This window comes from Carassius auratus, chromosome 6, assembly GCF_003368295.1.
Source record: "Carassius auratus strain Wakin chromosome 6, ASM336829v1, whole genome shotgun sequence".
Classification (NCBI taxonomy): Eukaryota; Metazoa; Chordata; class Actinopteri; order Cypriniformes; family Cyprinidae; genus Carassius; species Carassius auratus.
Genome location: NC_039248.1, coordinates 316,304 through 340,729, shown reverse-complemented (window position 1 = coordinate 340,729; position 24,426 = coordinate 316,304). Strand labels below are relative to the sequence as shown.

At 39.1% G+C, this 24,426-nt stretch overlaps 1 protein-coding gene across 1 annotated transcript; it reads right to left on the bottom strand.

Moving 5' to 3' along the window:
- Positions 1-6,502: 6,502 nt before the first annotated feature.
- On the bottom strand, positions 6,503-23,317 carry LOC113105140 (plexin-A1-like). The gene is made up of 3 exons (XM_026266295.1): positions 22,131-23,317; positions 6,605-6,787; positions 6,503-6,523 (listed from the first exon to the last, which is right to left on the bottom strand). Exons 1-3 carry the CDS (start codon positions 23,304-23,306, stop codon positions 6,503-6,505), a joined length of 1,380 nt encoding a protein of 459 aa, XP_026122080.1. The 5' UTR covers positions 23,307-23,317.
- Positions 23,318-24,426: the final 1,109 nt, after the last annotated feature.

The window sequence follows — 24,426 nt, the reverse complement described above, 5'->3', positions numbered from 1 at the left end:
TGTTTAACTTGATCTCATGGGTTTACATGTGATGTCCAGCGTTGCATTTCCATTACGAACAACACATTTGGCACCAAATTTCTCTTCTTTGAATTGAAATTGTAAATAATTGTTCTAGTGGTGTTAATGTTGAAAGCTGTTGTGTGAACAAGTTGGTTGGTCATCTTGCTTGGTTCTTGTGGCACTAGAACTGATTTATGACTTCCTGAGGAATTTGGCTCTCGTGTTTCAAACATTGCTTTGATAGACTCTTTAATTTGTCTGGTTCGACTCATTTCTGTTACACTTTACTCCATTGTATTTGTGCTGTTGCTTGTAGTTTTTTTTTTAAGAATATTTTTTTTTAAGAATAGTTTTTCCATAAACATAGCACACACCGAACCGTACCAAAACCGCGAGACAAACCGAACCATGAAAAAGTTGAACCTTTCCACCCCTAGTAAAGAGTTGAGTGATAATGAATAATCACCTGTTAGTTCTTCATTAATTCCTAATTAGCTATGCAGTAAGTAATAAACAGCATTCTAAAAAGTGTTAACCATATGACTAGTAAGACAATTCTCAAATAACTGCTATGATGGCTTTTGTTCTACCCACTTAAATGATAGAAGTACTTGTGCTGTACAATCTTTTAAGACCGTTTCTGTTCCCCGAATAGCACTATTTTCTCTAATACATTAAAAGCTTAGAGCAAAATGTAACTGTGCCATGGTATAACAGTAATACTCACTCTCTCAAGAAAGAAACTCATAGTCTTGAACGCAAATGGAGAAAAACTAACCTGGACGTTTTTAGAATTGCCTGGAAAAACAGTATGTCCAGCTAAAAACAGGCCCTAAAAACTGCTAGGGCAGAGCATATCCACAAACTTATAGAAAATAACCAATCCAAGGTTTTTATTTAGCACAGTGGCTAGATTAACAAATAACCAGATGCAACCTGATTTAAATATTTCCTCACAATTTAAAAGTAATGACTTTATGAATTTCTTCACTGATAAAATAGATAACATTAGAAATACAATAGCCAATGTAGATTCTACAGCGTCTAACACTTCAGTTTCATCCATCGCACCCAAAGATAAACTGCAGGGCTTTACAACCATAGGACAGGAAGTGCTAAATAAACTTATCACTGTATCTAAACCAACAACATGTTTATTAGATCTTATACCCACTAAATTACTGAAAGAGTATTTTTCCTGTAGCCGAAGAACCGCTTGTCAATATTATTAACTTGACGTTATCTTTAGGTCACTTCCCAAAACCATTCAAGCTGGGTCAATTGTGCTCCTTCGTGCAAAAAGCCCCACCATAGTACAGTAACTGCACTTGTTAAAATTACAAATGACTTGCTGCTTACGTCAGATCAAGGCTGCATCTCATTGCTATATTTACCTGATCTTAGTGCTGTGTTCGACACCATAGATCATGACATACTCACAGATCGTTCACCGATCGCTACAATTTTGTTTATTTAAATGGGGAGTCATTTCATTTCTCACCAGTAAAAAAAGAAGAGTGCCACAAGGATCTGTCATACAGGTGAATCTCAAATTAGAATGTCATTGAAAAGTTAATTTCAGTCATTCAACTCCGATTGTGAAACAACTGTATTAAATTCAATGCACACAGACTGAAGTAGTTTAAGTCTTTGGTACTTTTAATTGTGATGTAAATTTTGGCTCACATTAAACAAACACCCACCAATTCACTCTCAACAAATTAGAATATGGTGACATGCCAATCAGCTAACCAACTCAAAACACCTGCAAAGGTTTCCTGAGCCTTCAAAATGGTCTCTCAGTTTGGTTCACTAGGCTACACAATCATGGGGAAGACTGCTGATCTGACAGTTGTCCAGAAGACAATCATTGATACCCTTCACAAGGAGGGTAAGTGTCACACTGTGTAGTCTCTGTTTCCCTGGGTGTCCACTAGTGGGCTCACTTCCCCTTAGGCACTTCACCGTAGGCACTAGAATTCCTCTAGTCTTGTCAAGTCATCACAGTAATTGCACTCCTGTTAATTGCACCATGTGCAGTCACTTTATTGTCATTAGCCTCCCTTTAAATACCAGTCTTTTCCTGTTGTTTGTATGGAGTCCTTTCTGTTCGTATGTTCAGCCTTCTCGTCTTCCGAGATTCCTCCTTGTCTTCTCTTCCTCAGAGTTCCCGTTCCTTTTCCTTTCCTGTTCCCTCTTTTGTTTATTTGTTCATTTGTTTTTTGACTGATTTTTGGTTTTGACCTTTGGAGTGTTTTTGACGACGATTTGGATTTTCCCTTAATAAATTACCTGCAATTGGATCTCTCGCTCTCCCCGTGTCTCTCTGGGCAATGATCGTCACAGTAAGCCACAAACATTCATTGCCAAAGAGCTGGCTGTTCACAGAGTGCTGTATCCAAGCATGAGTGGAAGGGAAAAAAGATGCACAATCAACCGAGAGAACCGCAGCCTTATGAGGATTGTCAAGCAGAAACTATTCAAGAATTTGAGTGAACTTCACAAGGAATGGACTGAGGTTTGGGTCAAGACATCAAGAGCCACCACACACAAAGGTGTCAGACAACGTCCGATGCGTCTTACCTTGGGCTAAGGAGAAGAATAACTGAATTGTTGCCAGGGGTCCAAAGTCCTCTTTTCAGATGAGAGAAAGTTTTGTATTTCATTTGGAAACCAAGGTCCTAGAGTCTACAGGAAGGGTGGAGAAGCTCATAGCCCAAGTTGGTTAAATGACCATGGTGTTGGTGTGCTTGACTGGCCAGCAAAACTCTCCAGACCTGAACCCCAGAGAGAATCTGTGAGGTATTGTCAAGAGGAAGATGAGAAACAAGAGACCAAACAATGCAGATGAGCTGAAGGCCACTGTCAAAGAAACTCGGGCTTCCAGACCACCTCAGCAGTGCCACAAACTGATCACCTCCATGCCACGCTGAATTGAGGCAGTAATTAAAAGCAAAATGAGCCCCTACCAAGTACTGAGTACATGTACATCAAATTAACATACTTTCCAGAAGGCCAACAATTCACAAATTTTTATTTTTATTTTTTATTGGTCTCTCCAAGATACTAGAAAAATTCCTCACAATTATATTCCTTCTCAGAGAAAAATGGTATCTGTGAGGATTTCCAGTCAGGATTTAGACCGTATCATAGTACAGAGACTGCTCTCCTTAGAGTTACAAATGATCTGCTCTTATCATCTGATCGTGGGTTTATCTCTCTATTAGTGCTATTGGATCTTAGTGCTGCGTTCGACACTATTGACCACAACTTTCTTTTGCATAGACTAGAAAGTTACCCTTGGGAGATATCATCAGGAAACATGGTGTTAGCTTTCACTGTAATGCTGATGATACTCAGCTCTATATTTATTTGCGGACCGGCAAAACATACATTTACATTTACATTTATTCATTTAGCAGACGCTTTTATCCGAAGCGACTTACAGATGAAGACAGTGGAAGCAATCAAAAACAACAAAAAGAGCAATGATATATAAGTGCTATAACAAGTCTCAGTTAGGTTAACACAGTACACATAGCATGGGATTTTAACTAATATAATAAATAAAAAGAAAACAGATAGAATAAAAAAATAAAAGAATAGAGCAAGCTAGTTAGAGGTCTTTACACATACACACACACATACATATACAATTGCATAATAAATGAAAAGAAAATAGAATACAAAAAGATTAGAAAGGTAGTTAGATTTTTTAAAGAATAGAATTAGAATAGTGAGTGTTAAAGTTAGAGGGTCAAATAAAGATGGAAGAGATGTGTTTTAAGCCGATTCTTGAAGATGGCTAAGGACTCAGCTGCTCGGATTGAGTTGGGGAGGTCATTCCACCAGAAGGGAACATTTAATTTAAAAGTCCGTAAAAGTGACTTTGTGCTTCTTTGGGATGGCACAATCAAGCGACGTTCACTTGCAGAACGCAAGCTTCTAGAGGGCACATAAGTCTGAAGTAACAAATGTAGGTAAATGGGTGCAGAGCCAGTGGTAGTTTTGTAGGCAAACATCAATGCCTTGAATTTTATGCGAGCAGCTATTGGAAGCCAGTGCAAATTGATAAACAGAGGTGTGACGTGTATTCTTTTTGGCTCATTAAAAATTAATCTTGCTGCCGCGTTCTGAATTAATTGTAAAGGTTTGATAGAATTGGCTGGAAGACCTGCCAAGAGAGCATTACAATAGTCCAGCCTGGACAGTACAAGAGCTTGAACAAGAAGTTGTGCAGCATGTTCCGAAAGAAAGGGCTTGATCTTCTTGATGTTGAATAAAGCAAATCTGCAGGATCGGACAGTTTTAGCAATGTGGTCTGAGAAAGTCAGCTGATCATCAATCATAACTCCAAGGCTTCTAGCTGTTTTTGAAGGAGTTATGGTTGATGTGCCTAACTTGCTGGTGAAATTGTGATGGAACGATGGGTTTGCTGGAATCACAAGCAGTTCTGTCTTGGCAAGGTTGAGTTGAAGGTGATTTCTTCATCCAGGAAGAAATGTCTGTTAGACAAACTGAGATGCGAATAGCTACCGTCGGATCATCAGGATGGAATGAGAGGTAGAGTTGAGTGTCATCAGCATAGCAGTGGTATGAAAAGCCATGTTTTTGAATGACAGAACCTAATGATGCCATGTAGACAGAGAAGTGGTCCAAGAACTGAGCCCTGAGGCACCCCAGTAGTTAGATGTTGAGACTTGGACACCTCACCTCTCCAAGATACTTTGAAGGACCTATCTGATAAGTAAGACTCAAACCATTGAAGCGTTGTTCCTGAGATGCCTTTCGCCAGTAGCGTTGATAGGAGGATCTGGTGGTTAACCGTGTCAAAAGCAGCGGACAGATCAAGCAGGATAAGTACTGAAGATTTGGATTCTGCTCTTGCCAGTCTTAGAGCTTCAACAACTGAGAGCAAGGCCGTCTCAGTTGAATGTCCACTTCTGAAGCCAGATTGGTTGCTGTCAAGGAGATTGTTGTGTGTGCGAAATGTAGAGACTTGTTTGAACAGCTCGTTCAAACAAAGTGTTTTTGCAATAAAAGGAAGAAGGGAAACTGGTCTGTAGTTCTCTAAAAGAGATGGGTTGAGGTTGGGTTTCTCAAGTAGTGGAGTTATACGTGCCTGTCTAAATGATGAGGGAAAAACACCAGTTTGGAGGGAAGTGTTGATGATGTGAGTGAGTGCAGGTACAACTTCAGGAGAAATGGCTTGAAGGAGATGAGATGGAATTGGATCAAGCGGGCAAGTTGTAGGGTGATTAGAAAGGATGAGTTTTGACACTTCTGCCTCAGAGAGTGAAGAGAAGGATGTAAATGAGTGTAAGTTTGCTGGTGATATGAGCTTGACTGATTGTGGTGTGGAAAATTGTGCACTAATGTGTTTCATTTTATTAATGAAAAACGTTGCAAAGTCGTCAGCTATTAGAGATGAAGCAGGAGGAGGAGGAGGAGGACAAAGAAGTGAGGAAAATGTTTTAAAAAGCATGCGAGAGTTAGATGAATTGTTAATTTTGTTATGGTAGTATGTCCTTTTAGCAGAGGAGACATTAGCAGAGAAAGAAGATAGGAGTGACTACCAATTTGAAAAACTAAAGGAATGCATAGTCGATATAAAAAACTGAATGACAAGTAATTTTTTACTGCTCATTTATGAAAAAAAAGAGGTGTTAATTATAGGACCTAAAAACTCTGCTTGTAGTAACCTAGAACGCTGTCTAAGACTTGATGGCTGCTCTGTCAATTCTTCGTCATCAGTTAGAAACCTATGTGTGCTATTTGATCGCAATCTTTCCTTAGAAAGTAATGTTTCTAGCATTTGTAAAACTGAATTTTTCCATCTCAAAAATATATCTACTGTAAATTACAACCTTTGCTCTCAATGTCAAATGCAGAAATGCTAATCCATGAGTTTATGACCTCAAGGTTAGATTATTGTAATGCTTTCAAGCATTCAAATAATGCATCTCATAGGTTTGGACTGCAGTTATATTTTATTAAATTCGCATTATTATTTTTTAGCTTGTGTTAAACATATACATTTACTTGGTTGTCGCTATTTGTTTCTCTGTTTTGCCACAGACAGGAATTACACAAGCTTCAGTCTGGATCCAGAACACCTGAGAAGAGATGATGACAACCCCTCAGAGGACCTCAGATGATGCTAACCCTGAAACAACATACAGAACTAACACATTTTTGCTATAAGTTTGACTGCATCAAATAAAAATCGCTGTTAATAGTGTTCATCGTTTGTTTGATTGTGTCTTTAATTGATTTTTACGTACAGTCACGGTGACAGTCACCAATGATAAGCTACAACGAAATATTGCAGAAACTTAATTTTTCTGTTGCCATTGCAAGTAGCTTTGCAATGATTTGTATAGTAAAAAGCGCTATACAAATAAACTTGAACTTAATTGAAAAAATTAACACAAAACACCAAGATTGCATAATAAACCTCTCCAAACTACCATTTTCTTGATTTCCGCAATGTGCCGAGTCAACCAAACAAATAGATTATCTAAAATAAAAACCCAGAACATACCAATAATGAACACAGAGTATCAAAAAACCACAAGATGTGAAACTCTACGACTCTTACCTTTTTCATTCGGCCGTTGCGTGTTCCTGCAAAAACCACAGTGTTTCCGCGGTAATCGTAAGCAGCTACCGAAGTCATTCCGTCGTCTTTGTCTATGAAGAGCGGGATGCCCTCAATAGTGCTGGTGCCCCCTAGAGGCTGGTTAAGCACCTTCCCGCAGAAGTTATCATCGATCCGGAGAGGCTGGAAGAGACAAACGGAGGGAGGGTAAGAGAAAGGGACTCCACCTAAAGGTCAATGGGCGGGTAAGAAAGACTGTTAGGGCGAGTTTTCCTAAAAACAATATTAGTGGACGTCATACACAAACACACACAGACATTGTGAAGACCTCTGCTGTTGGTCTTGGATATTGTAGCTTGGTACTTGTTCCCACAAATCGGCAGTCTATTGGAGACACCTGTGACCAGTGCTTCAGGCGCTCCTTTTAAAAAGACCTCTCCACTTGAGCCAAAGAGGAACTTTGGGGATAACGGAACTGTGATCTTGTTTGGTTTTGACTCTGTTTTGTTTGATTTGTTCTGCATTTTATGCCTCAACATTGTATTACACTTCCAACCATGCACTCTGCTTTACACACTGACATTGCTGATGAATACAGATACATTGTGATTTTATTTAATTGTTTTCACTTTATTATTTAATATTACTTTAATTTAGTGGGAAATAAACATTTTCTTGAGTTAAATATTTGGTTTGCGTGTGTCCCTTGTCTTTTGTTGCTTCCCTTGAGCCAGAGGTCGTAACACACACACACACACACACACACACACACACACACAGCAGTAAGGTTATTTATCAAATGGATGACATACAATGGAAATGCAAGGTCACTGTATTGCAGGAAACCCTGGAAAGGGGACATAAGTACATGAAAGTTAGAGATTGGGGAAAGGCTAATACATATTTACAATACTTAAACTAATTTACTGTTTCCAAACAGAAAATACATTTAAAAGTGTCTGTTAGATGATATTTACACTAATGTTTAAATGTTAGAGGTAGGTATGATTTTTAAAAAGTTTTTGAAAGAAATCTCTTTCGCTCACAATACATTTTTTTCATCATTAGTTATATTTTGAAATATTACCATTTAAAATGTTTTCTATTGTGAAAATCTGTTAAAATGTTTTGCTATGATCAAAGCAGCATCATTACTCCAGTCTTCAGTGTCACATGATCTTCAGAAATCATTCTAATATACTGATTTGCTGCTCAAGAAACATTTTTGATTATTATAAATGTTGAAAATTGTGCTGCCAAATATTTTTGTAGAAACAGTGATGCACTTTATTTTTCGGGATTCACTTATGAATAAAGAATAGCATTTATTTGTAATATGGAACTTCTGTGACATTAAAATATCTTTACTGTCACTTTTGATCAACTTAACCCCATCCTGAACAAAAAAAAGGTATTGAGCCAAAACATTTGAACAAGTGTACATGTATGCATAGTCTTTTTTTTCACTATTTCTGGCATTTTCAATTATTTTTTAGAAGGTCACATTAGTCAAGTATTGTGTTTGGAATTAATGAATTACTCATCCCATAAAACAAATCAAGGAACTGAATCATTTAAAGGGTTAGTACACCAAAAAAATGTAAATCACGTCATTCCAAACCCATAAGGACTCCATTCATCTTTGGAACACAAATTAAGATAATTGTGATGTAATCTGAAAGCTCTCAGACACTTCATAGACAGCAAGGGTCCTTACATGATCAAGGTCCAGAAATGTATCAAGGAGATCTGTAAAATAATTAGTGCTGGACATAGATAGATTTTTTTTTTATCTAAATTAATCTCACTGTAATCTTGGAATTAATCTAGATTTAGATGGCTCATCTGAATTTTGCCGAAGGCATTCAGAATATGTGTGCTACCAAATAATGACTAAAAGGAAGTATTTGAGAACGGCTTTATCAAGCCAGGTGGCGCTTTAGACCATCTCCTGTTTCCAAAATTCACTACAAACTGCTTGAGAAAGCTGTTCTACTGTATTAGTAATAGTAGCCCTTTACTGTCACTAGTCACAAGTACCAGCGAAATTAGCCATCAACCTCCATACACACAACATACATACATGTGATAATTGGTGATGAAAATAAATTATGTTCAATAAGATGTACTTGTAGATGTACTGCGCTACATCAGTGCTTGGCCCGGCATCTTCCGCATTAGCTAAGGGATGCTTTGCGTTTAGGTGGTACTTGAGACTGGAAGAACTCCTACAGTAAACTAATTCCACATTGCAGAAAGTGCAAACAACCTTACACCTGCGTTGCGTATTTTTTTTTACACACCCATGTTAACACCGCCTTCACACTGGCAGTTGAAATCAGCTCCGTAATACGCAATATGCCCCCAGTGGACGTCATACTACACTGCTGAAAAGCATCGAAAAGCATCAGAAGTGGGTAGAACTAAAATGGCAGAGAGATTAGAACGAATGAAACTCCCCGTATTGGTTCATCTCTGCCAGGTAGTATTTCACCCACACATGTCTTCTTTTTCTGCTTGCGTCTCCAGTATAGGAGAGCAACAGCAAGAGCATTGACCAGCATTGATTCCAGCGTTCAAGCGATTGCGGTCCATCAGTGTGTTCCAGGAGCGGTGCGTCTGCAGCAGTACAGCGATCGTTTACTTAACGAGTCTATTTTTGCTGTGCTGCACGTGATGAATTAAAGTGACAGCGCATTGTTTGCGGTAAAAATGAACATGCATTGACATGGAAATGCAATAATTTCACAATGAATTAATATATAAGAGTCACAATGCTGAAAAGGATTTTTTTTTTTACATGATTTGAAATATAAAATAATGAACAAATGTTGTGTCTGTGGACCTTAACAGGCACAGATCAATAACATTAGTGGACTGCAAACGCGTCCTGTGTCCCGTGCTGCTTCTGCACCACATATGTAACGTAAACGGACTACATACACACTGCAGACGGAGTATGTGTGAAACAGATGTAAGTCCTGTCGAGGTTTCCATCGGGAAGCTTCTTCATTCAATGTGGTAATTTCACAGTAGGCATAGACACAGGCGTGAAGACTCGTTCTCGCCCCCTACAGTGCAATTCGGCTAGGTATACATCCATGCTAAAATATAAAAGTGAAAGTCATCATAGCTTTCGTAGTATAGACCCAGCTTCAAACCCAACTTTTAGAATATATTAACAGCGATATTTTATTTTTAATCGCCCAATAAGAGTCTCACATTAACTCAGATAACGGATGATTTTACATGGCTACTTTATAAATTACACTGTAAAACTTACAGACTTAAGACTTTTCTGATCATATCCCTGTTTTGGCTTCTACAGAAGTATATTTTCTAGGGCTGTCAAAAAAAATTGTTATGCCAAATTTAAAATTAAAAACAGAAGAAACAGAGGTTTAGTATAAGCTATAGACCCTGGTATAAACGGCCCCCGTTATAAATCTCATTTGCCCTTTTCCCCTGTATGAGTGATTGTTTGGTTGTTGGTATGTTAGGCTAGTTTGTGTTAGTGTTTAGTTAATCAAACTCTTGTGCACAAATTACATGAGTTTCTGATTCTGCTTTGCAAATTGATTACGATTTTGATCCTCGTAACATGCCCTAATGCATTAACACTGTATGAAAGTATTTTCTGTGGCCTAGAAAATATCCTTTCTTAGAGTTTATATGAAATTATGCTAAATGTTCACTGGACGAACAGATTGGATGATGGCAATTTAATTCTGCTACAGTTAATACTGGCATCTCATATAAACAATTGTAATTAAATCATAATTAAATTATATACATTTTCCCTTTTGAGCTAATTTACAACCGATTTATAATTTGCTAAAGCAAAACATTTAAACTACTTTTCTTAAGTTATCACAAACCTTTTAAATTAAAACTTACCACTGACAGAAACAGTCAGCTCTTCTGTCTTTTCTTTTGCATTTAAAAACCAGTTAAACTATTCTACGGTCGAGAAAGAAACTCTAGCTTTAATACTTGCTCTACAACATTTTGAAGTTTACGTTGGTTCTAGCATACTTCCAGCTGTTGTGTATTCCGATCATAGTCCACTAGTGTTTCTTTCTAAAATGTACAATCATAATCAAAGATTGACTCGTTGGTCTTTGTTGCTCCAGAGTTATAATATTGAGATAAGACATAAGAAGGGGGCTGATAATGTGTTCGCCACACTCTCGACACTCTTTCTAGAGTTTAAACTTTTTACAAAAGGTTTACTCTTAAGTGGGGGAGTGTTATGGTCTGCGATCTTTTGTGCTGTATTTTTTTTTTTCTCTTTTCTCCATTTTCACTCTCATGCTCTCAGGTACCACCTTCCTTGGATTCTATTGGATATCTTTGCTGTCAATCATCATTAACATCGTTTCCTTTGCCAATCATGCTCCCATCCAAGAGGTTTAAAAGGAGGACATCTGTGAAAGAGTGGGAAGGTGGGTGGTAGAAGAAGATATTAAGGAGATGGGGATAAATAATTATAGATGTGTACCAAGAGTAATATATCCGAATACTCCTATATGGATTATTCCTCAGCCAGTAGTAGATTTAACATTACTGGAGATAAGACAGAGTGAAGGAAATAATGGGATGGAAGTAATGAGAGCAAATGAGTATTTAAGAATAACATATGGAGATAGTATACAGATTTACACAGATGCTTCCAAAAAAGGAAGGAGAGTAGGAGTGGCAGTCAATGTGCCAAAGTTAATGGTGAAGAAAAAAGCTAGAATTAGTGACCAGTTGTCAATATATACAGGTGAGTTGATGGCTATTTTGCTAGGAGTACAAATAATTAAGGAAAGGAAAATAAAAAATGCAGTCATATGTTCAGATTCTTATTCAGCAATAGTTAGTATCTATAATCAAAAATCTGAATCAAGGCCAGATTTAATCATGGAAATTCTTCAAAATCTCTTTGAGTTGAAACAAATTAAAATAGAAGTACAGTTTATGTGGGTCCCAGCTCATGTGGGAATTAAAGGCAATGAGGAAGCAGATAAATTAGCCAAACAAGTAGTAGATGAAGATAGGGTAGAAATTGAGTTATCACATAGTTTAAAAGAAATCAAATCAGTAATAAAGGAGGAAATGATTAAAAAGTGGCAACAATATTGGGATAATGAGAGTAAAGGTAGACATTTATATGCAATACAAAAGAAAGTGGGAAAAGGTAGGAAAAGAGGGAGAAATAGAAGGGAGGAAAGTATAATTACAAGACTAAGGGTGGGACATACTGGTTTGAATAAAACATTACATTTAATATCTAAGCATCCAACGGGATTGTGTGAGAAATGTGGACAAAGTGAAACTGTGGAACATGTGTTTATTAATTGTAATGGTTATGATGAAGAAAGAGAAGTGCTAAGAGAAGAATTATGGAAGAATGAAGGGAAAGAGTTAACATTAAAGAATATATTAGACTTGGATATAGGAAATAGTATGGTTAATGTGTTGTTTCAGTTTTTGAATAATACTGGTTTAATGAATAGATTGTAGGATTAATATGTATATAGGATTATAGAGAGAGGTAGAAGATGCGGATGAAGTATAGTGTGAGACAGTGTAAGTAAATCTGGAGGTAAATAAGGTTGCGGATGGGAAGTGGGAGTTAAAGGGAAGTGGGGTGGAAGCTGGAGGAGCTGAACACGCAGCGCCAGTGGGTTTTATTTACTTTTATTTTTTTTTATTTTTTTTGGGGGGGGGGGTTGCTTAGAAATGTTAAGAGATAGGAATGTTTCTGATCTAAGCTACTGGATGATGGCAATAATGCACTGTTAAGTGCGGTTGCCAATAAAACGAAAGAAGAAGAAGAAGAAAAGTGGGAAGGAAATTTTCTGCTGAGACTATTGTGTGAGTTTGTTGTTTTGCTGCTTTCTGATCTGATGTGTTGTCAGCTTGTTGATGGTTTGGAAGACAAGGAAGGAGTGGAAGAGTTTAGTAAGTCACGTGGACCTACATATCTGCACGTAGTGATTTTGGATGTATTAGAAACACTAGTTTAGTTGTGTGCACTTGTTTTTGTATGTTCTGGCTTTAGTGCAATTAGTGTAGTTTATGACGCTTTTGTGTTGAAGACTTTTCTTTTCTTTCTTTATTAGTTTAGGGGTTTGGGAAGTTAGTTAGTTAGTGGGGCTTATATTTAATTTTATGATTTAAGCGCCACTTTAACTTCCCTTCTCTCCTTTTGTCTTGTCTGTTTAACTTGTTGTTCCTTGAGGGAAATAAATATTTCTTGTAGTGCAGTTGTGTCATGTATTCCATTGCCACCTCTTTCCCTGCCTCATTTCTTTAATATGCAACTTAATGTTACCTCCTTTAACCCCTAGTAAAAACAATTTCATCAGAGACATAACACAAATTGATTACGATTTTGATCCTCGTAACATGCCCTAATGCATTAACACTGTATGAATGTAATTTCTGTGGCCTAGAAAATATCCTTTCTTAGAGTTTATATGATATTATGCAAAATGGTCACTGGACGAACAGATTGGATGATGGCAATTTAATTCTGCTACAGTTAATACTGGCATCTCATATAAACGATTGTAATTAAATCATAAATTATATACATTTTCCCTTTTGAGCTAATTTACAACCGATTTATAATTTGCTAAAGCAAAACATTTAAACTACTTAAGTTATCACAAACCTTTTAAATTAAAACTTACCACCGACAGAAACAGTCAGCTCTTCTGCCTTTTCTTTTGCATTTAAATCTTTATAACAAGTAATTCTGTGGTTCATAAAGATAATTTTTAATTATTCGAGAAAGGTGGATATCGTTATCAAGATTAAAATACGATTAATCATGTGGCCCTATTCATGTGTGTCTGCAGGACTGTTAGGAGAAGTGGAGGTGTAGCTGCTCTATTTAAAGATCAACTAGGGCTGGGCGATAAATAGATTTTTATTGATTAACTCAAATGTGTAGTTTGCATCGATTTGTTTGAATGAAAATCGGTTTTCTTTTTAACATCCGCCACGCTCCACTCAAGGTTCCCGTGTGAGAGAGATATTTTGCCCTACAAAATGAACAAGACCACGGCAGCATAAGCACACCCGCCAAAAAGTAACCTACACCTGTTTCCTGTTTCACACTGCAAGCGTTAGCTGTGCGTAAGCTGTGTGTGAGCAGCACCTGAGTGTAACTACATCGTCACTAGGGTTGGGTACCGAAACCCAAGAGAGTCCGCCTGGATTCTCCATTTTTCGTCATGATAGATCGCTAAACTCCGGTAAGAGCAGAGGTGGAGGCGTGTGCTTTATGATTAACACTGACTGGGGCACTGATGTTACAGTTTTATCTACACACTGCTCCCCTGACATCGAACTGCTCTCCATTAAAGTGTGCCCCTTCTACCTCCCGCGGGACTTTAATTCAATCATTCTTACAGTGGTCTACATCCCGCCTCACATGGACAAAACTAAAGCATTGGACGAACTGTACAGCACCATAAATGGATTAGAAATTCCTCATCCTGACTCTGTTTTCATCGTTGTTGGAGATTTTAACAGGGTATATGAGGAAAGTTCTTCCTAAAATATACCAGCACATAAATTTCCCCACACGAGGGGATCAGACATTAGATCACTGCTATTCAACACTAAAGGACAATTACAAACCCCTCCCCCGTCCAGCATTCGGCAAAGGTGACTACATTAGCATAATGCTGTTACCAGCCTACAGACAATGCCTCAAACAGGAAAAACTGGTTTCTAAAACAGTTTACAAAGGAGTGAAGAGGCCATCTCCACACTGCAGGACTGCTTTGAATCCACAGACTGGCAGATGTTCCAAGATGCAGCAGGAGACAACATAGAGGAATACAAAGACTCTGTGATAGGCTACATTAACAAATGCACAGAGGACATCATCCCATCCATTAATGTTAAATCATTTCCAAAGTAGAAACCATGGGTCAACGGTGAGGTGCAGGCCAAATTAAGAGCACAAACTGCTGCCTTTTCATTTCAAGAAGATCCGGTTACATTGAGTGATTCACTTGTGAACCCGATATTACTACACTGCAGTGAACACGCTCACATCCATAAGAGAAGACAATGCTGAATAAAGTCGTAGTTTTTGCTATTTTTGGACCAAAATGTATTTTCGATGCTTCAACAAATTCTAACTGACCCTCTGATGTCACATGGACTACTTTGATGATGTTTTTCTTACCTTTCTGGACATGGACAGTATACCCTACACACAGCTTCAATGGAGGGACAGAAGGCTCTCGGACTAAATCTAAAATATCTTAAACTGTGTTCTGAAGATCTTACGGGTTTGGAACGACATAAGGATGAGTCATAAATTACATAATTTTCCTTTTTGGCTGAACTAACCCTTGAACAATCAGTTGTCCTCCATCTAAAAACAGAATATATGCTGCTCTTATGTTTACTTTCATTGTACTTGCACTGCCACTTTATTATATTCCTTCATGTTACTCTGTGACACTCTATAATGATTTCTTGGACATTGCTCTACTCAGGAATACATCTGAATGTGTGCTGCTCTTAAGTTTATTTATTGCATCTGCACTGCCACATTAATTTTCCTTCATGTAGCTCTGCGTCACTCTACAATGACATTTTAGACACAGTTCTACCCCAGCAATCATAATATTACCTCAGGACTACTTATGAACACTATAACTCTTAACACTGACTACCTTTATTGTACCTGTTACTATAATACAACCGATTGTGGGCATATAATGCTCTGTCCATGTCTTTCTGTCTATGGGCACTCTCACTCAAGAACCTCAGTGCTCTCAACGTACGTCTATGTCTTATGTCTTGTTATTGCCACTGTATGTCTTATTGTTATTGCCTGTATGTGTTATTACCAAGCATTTCAATGCCCAGTTTTCCCCAGTGTTAACTATGCAAATTACAAATAAATGCCTCTTGCCTCTTGAAACCCTGGAAACGTAAAGAACGAACCAGAACACAGATTTCGGTGCCTCATTTCGGTGCCTCTTAAAAGTCTAAATGTTCAGACAGATTCTTTGGCCTATGTTTGGATTTCTTTGTGAGACTTTTTACTCAGAACTCTGACCTTCTTATTTGAAAGCTGTATGTTTTTTTTACCTTTTGCCTTGTGGATCTTTACCTTCTTCAGCCCTGCTTCTGATGTTAATTTTTATGTTTATTGAAGCCTTGTGTGGTTCTCTGCAATTTGGGTCTACACTGCTCTGTGGTGTAGTGGCTAGAGCATTGGGCTACCAGCAACACATCCTGGGTTCTAGCCCTGGTTGTGACAGCAAGACTGAGCCAGCAAAATGATGGACCCAGCAGAGGCTGAACAGATTCATGGAGCCCTTAGCAAACAGGGAGTATTGCTTGGAACACATGAATCACAGTTACTGAGGCTGACAGCTGCTGCAACAACTACAAGCCCACTTGCCTTGAGAACCTGTGGCAGCACCGGCCCCAGATCCCCCACCAATAGCTGCACCAATTTCCCAGGAACCCAAGATCCCAGCCCCTCAGTGCTATGACGGGAAGCCCGGTACCTGTAAGGGTTTCCTGACTCAAGTCTCTCTGATTTTTGAACTCCAACCCTTTGCTTGTGAGAAGGCTAAGATTGCACATATAATATCCTTGTTGTGTGATCGTGTCCTGGATTGGGCCTCACCTCTTTGGAGACAACAGTCCCCCATTTGCTCAGATCTAAAGGTGTTCACAGAGACTCTCCAACAGGTGTTCGACCATCGAGTCAGTGGCCGTGAGGCAGCAAGAAAGTTGCTTGACCTACGCCAGGGGCATCAATCTGTGGATATGCCATTGAGTTCAGTACTCTGGCTTCTGAGAGTAAATGGGATTCAGAGGCTCTTCTCTCAACCTTCTATTGTGGCCTTTCTGAAGATGTAAAGGATGAATTAGCCAGTAGAGACTGGGGTTCAAGTCTGGAGGAACTCATAACCTTGGCCATCCGCATTGATAACCGTATTCGTGAGAGGAAAAGAGAACGTTGCTTTCCCAAAGTCATGCCCATGTTATCACCTACAAATGTTCCAGAAATTGTTCATCTTAACCAATAGACAGAGGAAGAACCAATGCAGCTGGGCAGGACTCACCTATCACCTAAAGAGAGAGAGAGAGATGCATGAGAGAGTTGTTTCTACTGTGGAGGTTCTGGCCACATGCGCTCTTCCTGCCCTGAATTAGCGTTAAAAGCCAAGGCTCGCTAGGGTGTGTGGGGTCCTTAGTGAGTGGAACTGTCCAGTTTAACATTCCTCACTCCCGTTTACTGTTGTCAGCTACCCTTACTTGGGGGGGATGCAAAAGAGAAGATAATATAATTTAAGGCATTTGTGGATTCTGGTGCAGCTGACAATTTTTTGGACATTGAACTGGCAAAGAAGATGTGTATCCCCTATGAGTCTTGTCCTGTATCCTGGAAAGTTGAAGCCCTGGATGGCAGACCTATTGGGTCTGGAATTATCAGATTAAGAACAGTTCCTCTGTGTTTAACCATTGAAGCTAACCATCATGAAACAATCTCATTTCATCTGATTGAGTCTTCCAGAGAACCCCTTATCCTTCGTTACCCTTGGTTGCGGCTTCACAACCCTCAATTTTCCTGGACCTCGGGAACTCTTCTTGACTGGGGTTCAGCATGTAAGGACTCCTGCACTTCTCCTGCTTCCTTTGTGGCTGGAAATAAAGAAATTCTGGCAGCTATTGAAAAGTGTTTAGCAAACAATGCGCTATCAAACTATCACCTCACAGACCATATGATTGTGCTTTTGACCTTCTCCCTGGCACACTCCCTCCTAGAGGTCATCTATATTCCCTCTCTGCTCCAGAAACTAAGTCCATGAATGAATATATTCAGGATGCTTTAAGGACTGGTTTAATTCGCCCATCAACATCACCAGCCAGTTGCTGGTTTCTTTTTTGTCCCTAAGAAAGATGGTAGCCTTAAGCTTTGCATAGACCACCGTGGGCTCAATAAAATAACTATTAAGAATCGTTACCCTCTCCAACTCATGTCAATTGCTTTTGAACTGCTTCAGAAAGCTAAGATTTAAAAAAAAAAATTAGATCTGCGGAGTGCATACAACTTGGTACGTATTAGGAAGGGTGACGAATGGAAAACAGCCTTCAGTACTCCAACTGGCCACTGGGAATACCAAGTCATGCCCTTTGGATTAGCTAATGCCCCAGCTGTGTTTCAAGCCTTCATTAATGATGTCCTGTGGGAGATGTTGAATCATTTTGTGTTTGTCTATCTAGATGACATATTAATCTTCTCAAACTCTCTACAGGAACATATTCACCTTGTCCAACAGGTTCAGAAGAAGCTACTTGAGAATCTTCTTTTTGTAAAGCTTGAAAAGTGAGAGTTTCATGTGTCTCAAGTCTCATTCCTAGGCTATGTTGTCTTTCAAGAAGGCATCCAGATGGAATTAAAGAAGGTATCTGCCATCACAGACTGGCCCCAGCCCAAAACACTGAAGCAGGTACAGAGATTTCTTGGCTTTGCCAATTTCTACAGAAGGTTTATTCGTAACTTCAGCACAATCGCAGCACCCATTTCTGCTCTTACAAAGGGTTAACCCACTCGTATTCACTGGACTGCTGAAGCTCTGAAGTCTTTTGAAAGGTTAAAGAAACAGTTTTCTTCTGCCTCAGTCTTGGTACACCCAGACCCTGAATTACCTTTTATTGTTGAAGTGGATGTGTCTGAAGTGGGAGTAGGAGCAGTGCTCTCTCAGAGATCTGTTACAGATAACAAAGTTCATCCATGTTCTTTCTTTTCCAGAAGCCTGTCTTCAGCAGAAAGAAATTACGATGTGGGTAACCGAGAACTCCTAGCTGTGAAGCTAGCACTAGAAGAGTGGCGCCACTGGCTAGAGGGGTTTCATTGTGTGGACAGACCACAAGAACCTGTCCTATCTACAGTAGGCTAAGCGCCTTAACCCTCGTCAGGCTAGGTAGGCCCTCTTTTTTACCCATTTCAATTTTGTGATCTCTTACAGACTTGGATCAAAGAATGTAAAGGCTGCTGCCTTATCATGGTAGTATGATTGCTCCCAGAAAGACCGTTTCCCAGAATTCATCATTCCCAGAGACTGCATTCTGGCACCTTTCTTCCGGTCCATCGAAGATACTGTACGTGAGGCGCTACATGGCGTGCAAATTCCTGATGAGGTTTCAGCAGGATGCTTGTTTGTTTCCAAGGAAGCAAGATCTGAGGTCCTTCAGTGGGGTCATGCCTCCTCCCTTGCTGGACATCCAGAAGTAGAGAGGACATTGGATTTTTTTCAATGACGGTTTGGTGGCCAGAGTTGTCAAGAGAGGTCCGATCTTTTGTACAAGCCTGCCCAGTCTGTGCTCAACAGAAGTCTTCTAATCAGCGCCCTGACGGTTTTCTGCACCAATTGCCAATCCCTCAGCGTCCCTGGTCTCATGTATACATGGATTTTATCACGGGTTTGCCAGTATTTGAAGGTAACACTATTGTACTGGTGGTGGTGGACCGCTTCTCTAAAGCTGCACATTTTATTCCGTTACCTAAACTTCCTTCTGCTAAAGAAACTGCTGACATTGTTCATCAAAATGTTGTAAGGATCCATGGAATTCCTGTGGACATGTCTCGTTATTGGAAGGCATTCTGGTCTCTATTTGGCTCTTCTGTCAGTCTCTCTTCAGGTTTCCACCCTCAGTCAAATGGCCAAACAGAATGGGTGAATCAGGAGTTGGAGAAATACCTTCACTGCTTCACATCCCATCAGCTATCCTCTTGGAGTCGGTTCCTGGTATGGGTAGAGCTGGCACACAACACCTTACGCAGCTCCTCCACTGGATTATCCCCATTCAAGTGTCAATTTGGATTTGAGACACCATTGTTCTTCAGTCAAGAAATAAAGGTTGGAGTCCCTAATGCTAAAACGTTTGTTGAACGGTGCAGAAAGACATGGAAAATGGCTCACTTGGCCTTGAAAAGTGCTTCAACTCGCTACAAGAAATATGCTGACAGGAGAAGAAGGGTGACCCCATACTTCAGAATTGGACAAAGGGTCTGGCTCTCAGCTAAGGATTTGCCTTTAAGAGTTGAGTCCAAAAAACTTTTTTTTTTTTTTTTTTAAGTTTTTGTCTTAAGTCACGTTATTATAATTATTATTTTACAGTATTTTTGTTTCCTGTGTCTAACTTCTGGGGCTCCATCAGGTCACACTTCCTCAAGACCCACTCGGGAACTTGGAGACGCATCGGGTATAAATCAGCATAGACACAGAGAAAAGGACAGATGGCCGGTCAAAGACTAAATGACAAAAAGATTAGACTAAAACTAAAATTAAAACAGGCTGCCAAAAACAACTACTCTCAACCCAATCCATTTGAGCGGCGAGAGTGCAAAGTGATAAGGCATACCCAACTGCGGTGTTTCTGCCCTGACATAAAGCAAGTAACTGTTCATCCGCACTTCTACCTCCCTCAGGATGGTTGAATATTTCCCAGAAACATTGGAGGAAAGTGCTGAATAAGGGGAAAGTTGATCCATCCTCCTTTACAACTGCCGTGGCCCAATCCAAAGCTTTATAGGTCAGTAAAGAGCATATGAATGAAATTTTACTGATTTCCCTGGTATAAATCGCTGGCTGCTGGTTAACGAACAGAGAGCATTGTGGTTGAAATCCCTTGCACTTCATGGGGTTTCCATTGAATTTATCGGGGAGAGCCAGGCGAGGATTCATCGAAGGAATGAGAGAAGGTGATGTGTTCACGCTTGGCTGGCTAAGCGTCAACTGCGAAGTTGACAGATAAATACTCAGAAGTGCACTCACTAGCTCCTCCGAAAGCACTGTTAGTCGAGTTAGCTGCTGCTGATGAGCAGCAAATTGATTTGCCTGAGCTGAAACTTCTGTGGAAAGTTGAGCCAGAGCTGCTGGATTGTTGAAGTCTTCTGTAACGAAGCATCAACAGAGTGAGAATCCATCTGCAGCTTTATTCCAAAATGTGGTAAACAGGCAAAGTCAAACACCAGCAAACACAATAGAAAATGCTCAGAAGTGTACACCGGGGCAATACAAAACTTCGTAACGAGGAAGGAACTGGGAGTTGCTTATAAAGTCACCTATGTGGGCATGTGTGTATGTGTCTAGTCCAGAATGAAGATCACTACTCAGGCAAGAGATCCCTCTGGTGGTAAGCGGGAAGAACCACTGGAGTCTTGTTCATGACAGTGATGCATGAATTGATAGGAATTACATTTTTAATAAACTACAAACACAGTAGTATATTGATGTATTTGTTGAAATTCCAACCTTTTAAGCATGTAATAATTATGAAAAAGCACTGACAAATAAGCCTGGTGTAAACATTAATATAAAAGTCAGTAGCAAATCACAAAAACTAAAGTAGATTGCAGAAATATGTATAAACAAATCTGTTGCTTTACCACTCTACTTTAAGTAATTCAAAGTCACTGTAATAAACATATGTAAACACGTGGACTGCACTTTTTAAACACAGTCTGATAAATTCAGACCAATGGTAGTCAAACTTTCTGGTCTAGCCAAATAATTTCACAAAATTAAACATTCTCAGGGGCCATTTGAAAATTAAAACTATCAGAAACCTAGTGAAAAGTGGAAGACTGTAATAGCAAGGATGACCACCCAAATTCATTTTTCATAATTAAATAATTATTGTATAAATGCTTATAGAGCATTTAAATAATTTATAAAAATCTATAGACAAATATTTATTTTAAAAAGTTAATATGAATTTTACTGGTACTATAGATTTATAAAATTATTTCAGACCATAACATTTTTTTTTCAAAAATCATGATCATGAAAGGTGTTGGCATCAATTTAAAATAAGCTCTCTTTGGTTTACATTAGTTAAGGCATTAACTAACATGAACTAATGAACAATCTATTTTTCAGATCATTTATTAATCCTATCATTTAAAATATTCATGTTCATGTCCAAACTCGATGTATTTACTTTTAATGTTAAAAACTAAAACTTTATTAAAAAGTGTATAAAAATGTGTCCATGTATTGTTCTTTGTGTGTGTGTGTGTGGGAGAGAGAGAGAGAGAGGGGACAGATTGAGAGAGAGAATCACATTAATAAATGTCATTAATTATATTAATTTATATGAACAATAATTATAATGTTAATTATAATTATAACCGGGCTGCCATCTTTGCTTGCAGCTATATTTTATATTTGATTTGCACATTTTAGGTTACATGAAACTTATTTTATTTTATTTTACAGTACTGTGTTACTTACCAAGAAATTAGATTAAAAATTATTTAAAAAAGATATCAGCAGTTAAATTCTTTATAATATAATATACAGCTAAAAACTGTAAAGGTCTGAGTTTTTTATTGTTCTGTGCCCATCTTCTGCTATTTGAACTCTATGTTGAACTCTGGCAGGGGACATTACTTAAGCACACCCATTCTTCCAACCCAAGAAATCAATCGTTGTAGCCATGCAGTGTGTCTTAATGGCCTGCTATCAGAGAGTGGACTTACCGAGTTGATGCATGGTAGCTCCTTGTTGAGCAGCCAGGGCAAAGACAGCTTGCCCTCTCCTCTATAGCACGACTGAATTCTTTCCTTAATCTTCTCTTTTATTTTCGTCAGCGTGAACAGGCAGAGTGCTGACTCTTTTGGGGGTTTGGCCCGGTTCTTCTGGCCTTGAGAGAAGACTGTAAACAATATGTCCTCTTGCTCGGACACTCCTAAAGAGTTTGCAAGTTGCTTTCCGGGTTTGGCCAAGTAGGCATCCTGGATCAGTCGATACTCTACGCCGTCTTTGGTGCATCCGATTGGGAACTCTACGTAGGAGTAGAACTCGGGATCATCGATACAAAGTCGTACGATCTTCGAGGTAAAAAACGGTTCCTCACTGGCATCAGGAGAAGTAAGTTGGGTATCCAGCTGCAAGGTCAAGAAGTAGACAAACTGTTCACTGCTAAAGCTGTATATGTAGTAGATGTCGAACGTCGGGAATATGGACAGCGTATCCGAGTGGATCTTCAGCTGGGATGAGACAAACTCATCCTGGTAGGCAAAGCTGAACATGCCAGCATCCTCCACATTGGCCATCAACTTACGGCTCGAAAGAGTTGGGAAGTATTCTGATTTACCATCAATGGGAGTTCCAATAAATAGCTTGCTGATTTGACCCTCAGAGATGATGAACCCAGACATGGTTCCCGACTCAATGACGCTGGAGAGGTAGTGTTCCTTACGTTGGTGTGGCTCACCAAGCTTGAAAAGATCATCCAGGCGCAGAAACTGACAGATGCCTTGCAAGGTGCTTCCACAAGCAATGAGTCGGTTTTGGGAATAGTCTATTAGTAGCAGCTTGTTCACATTACTATTTGGGGAAAGGTCATGGGGGCATAACTGTACACTTGGAGGTGGATAGCATTTCTCGTTGTCCACTACGGGACCCGTCATATGACTCCTCAACTTGGTCAAGTTACTAGAAAGCTTGTAGATCCAGTTTACCGCACCAACATACACATCCCCTGTCTTGTTATGGATGGCTAAATGCGTTAGACCCCATTCAGAAGGTGAGAAGGACCTAAATGGCTCTGAGGATCCTTCAGAAAGGTGAGGGGAGATGCAGACAGTCAGAAGCCCAAGGAGAACTGCAGTCCTTGGGCTTACAAAGCATTGCGGCCCCTGCTGAGGCCACATATCTGCGCTGGCCCTCACAAGTTTTCAATTGGTTGCTTTTAAACAAACTCAACAAACAAAGAAGGGAGGCAGCACAGGGTTTACGGATTCAACGCTTCCTTGCCTTCTCACAAAATAGTCATCCCCTTTAGCATCCACTTCAATTCCTCATCTGGGTCTCCTGCAGGGCAAAAAAAAAAAAAAAAAACACATTATGAGTGCAAATGGAACATATACAATTCATTATGAATCATTTCACAAAGTCAAACAGAGAAGAAAGAGAGTAAAGACAATGGGCCTCATTTTTCAGTCTAACGTAGAAAAAAGTCGCATTCGAAGTTTAGGTCTTCATTAAGGAAGATGCTTTAAGGCCCCGCCTGGGTATACTTTATATCCCGTGTTCTGTTCCATCTTGCACCCAGCAACGTCCACACAGCTTTCAAAAGGTGGACGAGCTCATCATTCACCTTGTGCATGCACTGTTGTATGGGCGGTCTCAAAAATTCCCTGCAGGCGGGCCTTGGCCTTTATCAGTGACGCACGAGATGCAATTGCAGTGTTCTTTCAAAATATTGCAGAAAAAGAGAACATTAATGTGGAGAAGATCTTGTTTACATCAAAACTGAAACATAGCCGTTCACACAGAATGCATACTTTGTAGATTTTCTAGAGATATCATCTATAACAGTTGCACTCGAATCTCGAAAAACAGAGTATTTAAAGTTCTTCATTAAACTTCTTTATGAACCGCAGGATTGCTTGTAATAAAGATTTAAATGCAAATGAAAAGGCAGTATAGCTTTTTCTTTTGCAGACATTTTTTGTCAGTGGTAAGTTATAATTTAGAATGTTTGTGATAACATAAGTAGTTTAAATGTTTTTTTAGCAAATTATAAATCTAAAAGTAAATGCAAAAGTTAAAAGCACTGAATAATGGATCAAAGATTGTATTACTGTACTGAGTAAATAAAGAATCACAACTTTGAAAAAGCATTTTAAGTAACAATGTTTTGATTTAAAATCAAAATAATGGATAAACGTTGTGTTTTTGGTAAACAGCCATGGATCATTAGCAGACTCCTGTGTGAAAGTACTGTCTGTGCATGTCTGTACCACACATGGACTGCTGCTGTCACAGGGT